Consider the following 11,132-nt stretch of genomic DNA (forward strand, 5'->3'; position numbering starts at 1 on the left):
TAATCACGTTTTTAGGAAAAAGGAAAAAAAAAAAAAAGGATGGGTAGGAATGGAAAGAGGTATGGCACTTCACAAGAGAGAACAGCAATGACAGAGCACTGGGGAAACATAGAAGAAAATGCAGAAATAAAGATAAATATATATAGCAGTTAGACATCTTGGTAGGTAAACAGGACTACGGTCAGGTCAGTCACGTAAATATGACTGAAGCCGTAATTTTTTTTTTTTTAATGTATGAAATAGTACATGAATGTATGCACTATTTTTAATGACAAATAGTCTCTCTGAGTAAGCATATACAAAAGAAAAGCACATGGAAGATAATAAAAGCAATAGCCATTCAGTGGACAAAAACAACAGTAGATTCTTTCAAATAAAAACCTAATTAAGACAGGTTTTGGGATTCCAGCAATATTCAATCAAACCTATAAAACAAGAATAATGAAGTAGAATTAAAATAGTAAATGTCTGGCAAATGCTTGCTTTTCTCCATTTTTTACAACAAAGAAACCAAACAAAAGAGAAAACAAATTTTCTAGGGACTCTTATAATAATCTCAAAGGGTACTATTTTGCTGTTTAAAGAACTCTGTTCTTCATTAGGCAGCCAATGCTACCCCCAAAATGATCGCTAAAATTACACTGATTTTTTCTGATATTAGTTGAGATAATGAAATCAGTACCTGACTTGTCATCCCAATGCTGATTTACATGCTGGTTTGAAAAGACTTTAGTGGGTTTACTGAAAAGATAAAGGCATATGTAAAAGTCACACCCACTAAACGCATAGTAAAGTGATATGTGAACAAAGATAACATCGTACATAAAAAATATTAATCATGTGTCGAAGTGTCTCTTGACAACCTCTAACTTAATTGAAAATAAAGTGTCTATTACAAACATTTAGACTTGGGAGATCAACAGATTAATCTGATGTATTTGAATTTGGAACAATGAGGTATATTCTTCAATGTGATTGAGTCACAAAAATCCCAGGGGTAATGGAATGGATTACTAAATCATGTAATAGCTGATGCTCATTTAATGACAGCATTTCACAGAACAAGAGGGACTATATGACGTTTCACTCTTGCCTACAGGCAAGAGGGGCTGCAAGGCAAGATGTACTAGTATTGGAAAGTATTATCCAGTATAATCATCAAATTGCAGGTAAGATACCAATTACAGTTGTGACATAGAATAAATTTCCACTTTTGGCAACTTTTTGAAGCCTCATGAGTGATAAGTTATGTCTTCCTTTTGCCAGGATACGGTCTATAGCTGTTTAAAAGTTCACAAACAAGTAAAATACACTACTCAAATGCTTAAAGCACACACGTAAGGAAAGCACGGGGTACTACAAGTAAAACATAGCAAAGCATCTTTATTAAGAAGTCAGGTTTTTATTCCCCTAAGTGATTTTAAAGAACGATTTTTTTAATGCTGAAAAACAGAATTGAAAATAAAAAGCTAAAATGTAAAAACCTTTAAAACATGAACTATAATTACTCTGAAAAAGAGTTTGGCCCACTCTGAAAGAACTGTTCTTTATCTAAAGATGCAACACAGTAAAAAGTTGAGCACAATTCCAAGTATTTCTGCACTACCAGTTCGGGTAGCAAGTGGTTCTGGAACAAAAATAATTTCACTCCCAAAATTTAACTGATTTCTAATTAGACTTTGGAATTGGAGACGGACCTGCTGAGGTCTACTATCACTCTATTTAAATTACAAGACAACCAGACAAATAAGTTAACTGGTTCAACTTCTCACCAGAGTAGGTAAGGAGCACTCAAAAGTCAGGAAGAGTCCAAAAGCAGTATAAGGAATGGCTGCCACCTTTCAGCTCCTGCCTACTGATATTTGTAAGCTTTTTCCAGCCCAAACTGTAGAAGATAGCCCTCAAGCAGAGTAGGAGGTGGCTTTTCTATAGCACTCTGCTCAGAAAGGGCTCACAGGTACACAGAGGAGACACCAGAAGATTTAAGTGGTTTGTGAGTTAGGCTTTAAGCCCCACATGACCAAGAAGCACGAGCCCAGCACTCTGTGCAGCAGAAGAGAGAGGAATCTAGACAGGAAAAAGAAACAAGCAGGCCTGTCCAAGCATGCAGACACAAACTACTCCTTCTAAAGTAAGGCGGTCTAAGACTTGGACAAGGCCGTAATACACATTCAGAAGGCAATCAGAGAAGGCTGTGTATTTAACTCTGATCTCTGGTTAACCGCACATGCTTAAACACGCAGTGTCAGCACTGGCAGGTCAACTGATAGTTGAGTTTAATAGGAATAAGGAGTTCAAAACAATTCAGTACTGCACTCACAATCCCAAGCACAGAAGAACCCAAGTACTGGCAGCTTCCCACCCACCCCTGGAGTCACAGTGAACAAAGCTTTCTCATTATTCTTCTCCCATCCCTCAGTTCCAGGATATTCACCAACCAAAACATATAAAATACTTCATATTCCTGGAACTGCAGAATTAGAAAAATATTTGACATTTCAAACTGCCACAAAAGTTGCTTTAATAAGTTACATGTCGGATGTTTCACTTTCCACAGCAGAAAACAGAAAATTCAACAATCAAAATGGTTAAAACTGAAATAAAATGTTGTGAATCTGTTTTGCAGACAGGCCTGCTGTCTTTGCTAAAGAGCAAATCTATTGACATTGAATATCTTAACACAGTGATCAGCTCCACAACTTGCAAGCTGCAACCACTCGCTGCTGTTCTGATCATTATGTCCAGCTCTGCCCACATGATGTCTCCAACATAAACGTTTCACAGCAAGAGCATGACTTTGGCTGCAACGAAAAGAAATCCATACAAAATATCAAACACAGTTGGGCATGAGAGTGTAAACATCAACATTTATATAATTAGTACTCTTCTTTTAACACTACCAACTGAGGAAAAACTGACTTGTGACAACCAGCAGGTATTAAGTTCTTAAAATAAGTAGGGCCATTAACAGTAATGACATTTTATCCTCTCACTCATCAATAATTTAAACAGCTATTGATTTCAAGTTTTACCACATTAAGCTGCAGGTCTAGTGTCTCAGTTACTGAGATATGACAGATTTCTGGCTTTTAGGCTGCAATTTCCTGTTACCTGGTGTCTCTTTCCAATTCACTTCAAGCACACACAGGCCAAAGTCACCATCAACTTTCATTTCTGGTGGTACCAATGCCAGTATGTGAAGGAAGAATCTAGGAGAGTGTTCCAAGTGAAACATTCAAAGTCTCTCCACAGAGAGTTTCTCTAGCTGTCACTGCACCAGCACCACATACAGCTTGTCATTCCTTTGGTTTCTGCTAGAAGCTGTTCTTGAAAACTTTCTTTCATCCACTCCAAAATGTTCTGCTGATGTATATAGACAGTGATTCTTTTCCCCCCTCTTCAGTGTTTTCTATCATCTTATTTTATGGCTAAAGGTAACAAAGCTTTTGGGTTTTTGTTTTGTTTTTTTAAGTGGGGCCAACAAAGGGTAATACTTCTCAAAGCATTTGCATAGCATGAAGTATTTGGGGGTTTAACCCCCCCTCCCTTGGTTTTCATTGGGGTTTGTTGTTTTCTTTAATAAAATTATTGGTTAGTTAGATTTATTTCCAGGTTTTGCTTAAAGACATCTTTAGACTTTCAGGAATCAGCCTTTTCCTAAAAGGATAACAATTTTTTATGTACAAATAAACCATTTTCATATAATTTTTTATTATAAGAACAGAACTCCAGCACTATCAGTCTCAAGAATAATATTTCCTTGCTCCTAACTTACTTCAAAAGACATACCTGTTACCCATCTCAACACACGTGGTCCAATCAGCTAGCGCCGTTTCTTGCCCGCTCTGCTTCCATGTGTACAAGATAATCTTCCCATTCTCTAAGCCTACTGCAACAATATATCTATCAAGAGAACAACTGCATTAGTGCTGAAAGAGATTACAGTGGGCAGCGCAGTGAAGCCGGCTCTAATGCAAACTGGAAAGAACTATCAAACACTGCATTGCACCTTGCCCTTCAAATCAGTATTTACTTTTTCATGAAAAAATGTCGCAATTCAATTCAAAGCTTCTTCATAAAACGTGAGCAAAGAAGAAACCTGCAAAATCTATTCGGTTAGGAAAAAAATAAGGAGCTTATTACAGCATCAGACCAGTCAATATTGTTGGAAGAATGAATGTGTTTCAGGTGCATTAGTGCCTCCCTCCCCTCTTTTTTTTTTTTTTCCTGTTTACACCGTTTGGAGAAGTCACCATACACCTGAAAAGAAGGCTAGGAAATAAAAAAGGAGAGTTAATTCAGTTCAAAGAATGATCAAAATATTTGACAGGTAGATCTTAGTCAGTTTTCTGTGGCTAAAGAGCTCCTAAAGGGAAAAAAAAATACTGATTTCAAATTAAACACAAAACAGCATTACAGAAAACTAGCAATACCTTCCATCAGGAGTAAGCACACGGTTGATACTAACAGCAGTAACAGAGTCCCCGGCATCCAGTACTGTTGAACAAGGCTTGACTGAATCCAACATATTCCCTTCAGTAGTAACAGATAAATCGCACTGGCCCCAGACAATGACCTGTAAGAAAGAGAATCAGCTAGGAATTTTCACTTTAATCTTTTCGTAAATGCATTTACAAAAACATAAGGAATAACTTAGTTAAAATACTCCCAGGGCACAGAACAAAGTGGATGACCCCTAAAATAGTAAAAAATGTCTATCTACAAAGATTCGACTTTTTAGACAGTCTGTCTGATTTCATTAAAGATACTGACAACAAAAACAGATTCTGTTATGAAAGTTAAAGCAAAACTTAAGAGGCCCATAAGAGTTGTGTGACATATGCTTGTCTTACTGCATGAAAAAAGGGAGGAAGTCCAACTAGCAGACCACAGTCTCGTACATACATATTCAAACACTTTATTTAGCATACGAAAGTCTCACTGGTTTCTGTGGTAATACACACAATAAGCTTTTTGTGTATTTATAGAATATGTGTTCATTAGAACACTGCATTTGCTAATCTAAAATACATTTAAAATAATTCCTGAGTTTTCAAATTCCTTTTATATTAATTACCTTTTTGTCCCGACTGCCACTGCCAGTAAACTTGCTATCTGGTGTCCAATCACAAGACCAAATGATTCGACTGTGAACAGCTGTATTTTTGTCTGTGTGTGCACAGCAACTGAAAACTGGTCCTGGAATAAAACATATAGAGGAAACCCCTTGCTTCAATTACTCTACATATTAAAAGTAATTGTTACTCTTACCTACTCTATGTAAGAACTGCAGGAATACTCGGACATTGTTCCACTCATCTTTAAAGCAACTGGGAATACTTAGCACCACATAAATATTTTTTTCCAACACTTACCACAGTGATAATTAGCACCTGTTCAAGACCGTATCAGTCAGCCCTTATAGCACTAAAACAGTAGGAACAGTTTGATCTTTTACACACATACCTGTTTCAGAAGAATTTAAGTCGAAGTATAAGACCTTCAGGTTCTTTCTATACAAGTTTTTCGTAAGAACACTGACTTCAAAAGTTTTAGTATAGTGCGTTTACCATGTGTACACGTATCCCCAATAATTTCACTACAGTTCCTATTTACCAGTAAAGCCCCAAGAGCTCAAATCATAATGATCTAATCGTAAAGATTAATCTGTTCCCAAAGAGACAAGCTGCCATTTCAACATGCATGCAATCAGGCAATAAATCTGATCAGCAGATGAGTAAATGGGAATGATTTTCCTAAGTAGAAAAGGCTGTCATTTTGGAGCACAGGCTTTGAATAACCACTTCTTAGGATGCCAATACCAGCAGTTTTGCTTTACACTGATAATGATGTTCTTTGTAGACAGAAAAGCTATTGATGAACAGATGAAAAGAAGATTTCCTTTACTTCCGATGAGAATTCATACTCCTTATCCTGAAGCAATGTGTAACTATTGTGGACAATATGCCAAGCTTTAGAATAGAAGTCTGAACAGAACAGAAATCTCAAGCCAGGATACAATCGGACACTGCCTGAAGAGGCCAAAACTCACTGCCAAGTCTCTAGGAAAACTCTATAGAGCCCAGTAGTGTTTATGTGCTATTAAGCCAACAGTGCAACGATAAACGGTTTTCAGCACAAGCATCTGTTCTAGGAAGCCATTAAAGGGTTCAATAGCAATCTCCTCATGATTTTGCAAGGCTCAAAGTCTTAATGAGAAAGTCAACTGAATCATCACTATCAGCTCTTTTTCCAGACAGAGCCAGTCCTAGCCAAATTAATCAATTGTGTAGGATTATCAGAAAGCCACACCAAAGATAGAGATTAATCCTGTCAAGAATCTCAGAGTGTCACGCCCTGCAAACAGGGACAAGGCAGCTCTGTGCAGGACACGGGTGTAGCAATGAACCTTCCAGCCTAGCCTGCACCTATCACTGAGATGAAGGTTTTCCTTGATAGAATACCAGTTTGATGTTCAGGCATTACGCTCCAGCATGTATACTCGATTTCAGTAAATCTGAAACACACAATCACAAGCAGAAAGCAGGAGGACAAATAGCAGACTTCATTACATCCATCAATCAAACAGCATTTAAGGCCTGATTATATTCTTCTCTGCATTTTAATTCCCTTTCTAGCTTTCCTATACACCATTTATTACACTTCTTAAAGCCACAGGAGCCTACAGCACTATTAATTCTTAAACGTTTTAAGGAAAATGGCCATTAAAATATTTTTACCAATTCTCTTTCAAATATTTTGAAGCCAAAAATATCGAACAAACCACAAAGTCTTCAAATGTGTATCTCCACTTTACATATCTTACCTGACTCTGATGAGTCTTGTTTCCTCCACAGTGACCAATTCCTGTCTCTAGAAACTGCTAATAAAAATTTGTCATTAGGAGAAAATGCCAGCTGAGTAACAGTCAGATTGTGAAATGACAAACTCTGCAGTTTCTTCCAAGAAGTAGTGCTCCACAAAATAATTGCTGCATGTTCTTTTTTGGAAGCCTGTATTGATGGAAAAAATATCAGAGAGAATTACTGGAAGTAAATATAAATACGTTTCAAAATACTAAGATGTTAAGGGGCTTGTTATAAGGCTTGCAATCAAGATAGAATCAGCTTTCCTCCGGGAATTTTAAAGATTGTTTCACTACTTTCTACTCATGCTGACAACGTATCAGTAAGAAAATGTTTTATAACTATATTTGTTAGAATTTATCTTACTAATATCTTCAAATGAATCTTATATAATTTATGAATAATAGCTTATCTGCATTCACTCTCACCTTTGCAAGGCAACTGTCATCTATACAAAATCTTTCACATTTAAGTGAAAGAACAGAATTCAGCCCAAACTGAATTCTGACTCCTGCTCCGTCAGCCCTAGAAATCTGGTGGCACTTTTCACTAGATGGTGCTAGAATCCTTTCTTACCTTACATGCTGAGGCAATTACAGTGTTTGACCTTATCTGCATTCACTCTCACCTTTGCAAGGCAACTGTCATCTATACAAAATCTTTCACATTTAAGTGAAAGAACAGAATTCAGCCCAAACTGAATTCTGACTCCTGCTCCGTCAGCCCTAGAAATCTGGTGGCACTTTTCACTAGATGGTGCTAGAATCCTTTCTTACCTTACATGCTGAGGCAATTACAGTGTTTGAATTATTGCAAGCAACACAAAAAATTTCATATCCATGTCCGTATCTGAAATAAATGTGAAAAGATATTTAACACATCACAGTCATTTTTGCAGTATGTATCAAGGTTCTTATGTTAATTTAAATCCCTTTGCAAAAATGAAAGGCACCTGCCAGGAACTTCTCACCACTGTTTCAGTATTACATACCAAGTAATTCCTAATAATGTTCAGCGTTCAATATAAACATCTGCATAAATTCTTCCACATTTAGGAACTGACTAGAACAATCTCTTCATCCCATTCCACAGTCCTAAAGCATCAGCATTGCAGAAGCTACACTAATGATTAACAAAGCAGACTAAAGCAGCATTTAACGTATTATTTTCTTGTAAAGCAATTTTAACACTACCAATAAAAATCAGAAGCCTCATATTTGAAGATCACCAAAGAAATACACCACAAACACCCAGCCAAAGGATGCCTGTTCTGTGAAATACTGAAAGAAGATTTCTGAACTAGAGGACAAGAATCATGTCAGAAAAGGAAAACAACACTGTAAAAAATCCAAAACTTCTAGCTTCCTCCAGAAATACATTTTTAATTAGTCTTTGCATGAGTTCTGCTGGAATTCAAGCTCACATATCTGGACTGGGATTTAACTAATAAGCAGAAATGCAACACAGACTAACACAAATTAAAATCAGTCACAAAACGGACTGGAAGTAGAGTAAAACTGGAGATGCAATCTATGCACAGTGGACAAATACAAGCTAAATACCAGTTGTGGGGGGGTTTCCTTTGATTCCTAGCTCTGAAGAGATGGGCAGTTCTCTTAATAAACTCCTTTGGTCAGCAGTGTTGCAAAGAAGTTCTTATACGGGATTGATGTTCATGGGATTTCACTTACAGCCAAAACAGCCATCTGCTTAAATGACAAATTATCGTCTGTATCTGTTGAACGGAGTCCAGAAGAGTCGCTGCTGGGCATATCCCATAGACAGACTCCCACACTCATGTCTGAAGATTGGGGATGCACTGCCTTTTCGCGAAGAGTAACTGTGCCTGGACCTTCAGAGGGGAGAGGGACTGGTGGCTGCGCTAAATTGGAACGTTAATTTGCAAATTTGATTGTGTCTTATAATGAGAAAGGTATTACTGCGTGTCTTCCCCTTACTCTGCCACCAGCAGGAGTTTTATCATAATGCCTACTTTTAAAGCACATTCCTGGAGACTATTTTGTAGTGAAAACCATTGAAAGTCAAGTTTCTAAAACTGAAAAGTATTTATTCCATTGAAAGTATAAATTTGCTGAAATTCAATGAAGGAAAAATAACCTGTGGAACAATCTGTGAAACAAGCCCTCGGTTACTTTGGTTTTATCTCCTAAATGTAGTATTGAAGAGCACTTGACAGAAGCATTTTGAGCTTCTGCAAGCAACTTTGTTCTTGCTAAATAGAAGCATTAAAATGTACTCTTTCTCTTTAAATTAAAATAAAACCTAGAATACCGTCTTTTGCAAAGTCACATGAGCAGGACTATCATTGGTCAGACCGACAGCCTATACAGCCCAGTGCTGTCTCCAGTAAAGAGAATAAAGTTAGTGGCAATAGGAGATGCTGTTTACAAGAGTGTATGAGCCTTGCAAGTATAGAAGCTCCAGTACAACCCCTTCCCCTGCTCCCATACACACAATCTGATCCCTTCACTATGTAGTACAACACCAAAAAAAGGTTCACAATGGAGAAAAGCAACTGCATGAATGAATAATGAAATGACATTTTCAACCACAAGCAATTTTGCCTTAGCAATGTGCAATTCATAGCATTTTTTTATACACAGGTAAACTGACTGGACTTTCAAAGCGTCCGGACAAATGATTACAGTAATTTTCTAGTGTCAAAAAGGATCTCTCAAGGCTTCCAAGTGTATTACATAAAATGTACACACATATAAACATATATATTTATGTCAACACTCAGGCTTTAATCTTAGCCTGCTGCATATAAACTCTCTATGGTAATTTTCCAAGAGGATAAAGATTAGCATACTCTCACAGGATTTATCATATTTTTATTTTAAAGTTATCAGATTATGTAAAAAATTCAGCAAGTTCCTCATACTAAAACCTACTCAAGCGAACAGTTTTCAAAACCCAACACTAACCCTTCAAAATTTGGTGTCAAGTTAGAGCTGGGAATACAAAAATGTCAATGACAAACAAGCTATTTTAGCAAGTCAGTTCCTCACACTGTTTTTCTGCTGCTATGGCAACTTGAAATCTACATTATGCGATTTCTGCATTATGTGATTTCATGTTACTTCCTTCAAGATTATCCTGAGCAAATAACTTGAAAGTCTATGAATGCTTTACATCTTGTTGCCCTTGCATAAAAGAATCCCTATCGTTAGCAGTGTCTCTAAAAACAGAAAAAATTGCTCAGATAAGTCACCTGAAGACCATCATAAAATGCAGTTATTTTAATGAATGCAGGATATAAAAGCTGATAGGCAGTACTCCTGTAGCAGAATATCAAAAATTAATGTCTCACTAGACTTTGAGAAATGTCAAAGGCAAATGAAGAAAAATTTTGGCCTTGGCTCCTTTTCACTACTTAAAGATCCCTCATCGAACTACTTATGTGAGTGGGTGCATTAGCGGCCATGGCATGCACAGGAGAAGCAGTTAACGTAACAGTTAGAAATTACAAAATGTGCAGATATGGTCTAACATCCACCAGCTTCCCTCCTAGAAGCACTTTTGCGTACAAACACTGTAAAAGAGCTTAAACGCATTCAAAGAAGATTAACTGCCCGGCTGAAGGTAAAGATGAGCTCCCACAAAACCTCCCACTCAGTCAAATGAAAGCAACCTACAAACTGTTTTCCCAAAGCTTTTTATTTCCCGCCCCCCAACTGAAGTCACAAAAACTGGTAACGTATAAAGGTAGCTGTAATCATCAGCAAAAGCTCAACATTCTTCTTGTTCCTGCCCGAGACCACTCTTTCAGGAAATTCAGATAAATAAACCCATAAGAGCTTGAGACGATTCATTTCTTTGTGCTATACTTTGAAGATTGATACTAAAACTTTGAAGACTCTGAAAGCGTAGCCTAATGTTACCGTGGCTCTTAGGGAACAAAAAAGGTGACAGCCTTCATTCACAAATTGTTGTGAATCTCAGAAAAGAAGTAACAAAACACAGCTGAAGAATTCTAAAACTCTGTAACCTCAAAACAATTATTGTCATGACCACGTAACCCTATTACCTTTGCAATCCATAACACACTCTATCAGCATTCAATAACCAAACTGGGTTTGTAACCATCTTACTCAACATTCACAGAATCATAGAATCATTGAGGTTGGAAAAGACCTCTAAGATCATCGAGTCCAACCGTCAACACAACACCACCACCCACCAAACCATGTCCCTAAGTGCCTCATCTACACATCTTTTAAATACCTCCAGGGATGGGGACTC

The 11,132-nt window shown here is 37.2% G+C and overlaps 1 protein-coding gene across 1 annotated transcript in view; it reads right to left on the reverse strand.

Annotated features, from left to right (window-relative positions):
• Positions 1-2,489: 2,489 nt before the first annotated feature.
• The window catches only part of ELP2 (elongator acetyltransferase complex subunit 2), a 40,065-nt gene continuing 31,422 nt past the window's right edge, over positions 2,490-11,132 (reverse strand). Inside the window, exons 15-20 of the mRNA XM_019471359.1 lie at positions 7,643-7,715; positions 6,827-7,013; positions 5,078-5,199; positions 4,434-4,576; positions 3,790-3,903; positions 2,490-2,801 (exon numbers count right to left, since the gene is read on the reverse strand). Coding sequence (XP_019326904.1) covers positions 2,645-2,801; positions 3,790-3,903; positions 4,434-4,576; positions 5,078-5,199; positions 6,827-7,013; positions 7,643-7,715 — 796 coding nt within the window. The 3' untranslated portion in view covers positions 2,490-2,644. The remainder of the gene's footprint in view (positions 2,802-3,789; positions 3,904-4,433; positions 4,577-5,077; positions 5,200-6,826; positions 7,014-7,642; positions 7,716-11,132) is intronic.

The sequence above is a fragment of the Aptenodytes forsteri genome, unplaced genomic scaffold (assembly GCF_000699145.1).
Source record: "Aptenodytes forsteri isolate BGI_AS27 unplaced genomic scaffold, ASM69914v1 Scaffold97, whole genome shotgun sequence".
Taxonomy (NCBI): domain Eukaryota; kingdom Metazoa; phylum Chordata; class Aves; order Sphenisciformes; family Spheniscidae; genus Aptenodytes; species Aptenodytes forsteri.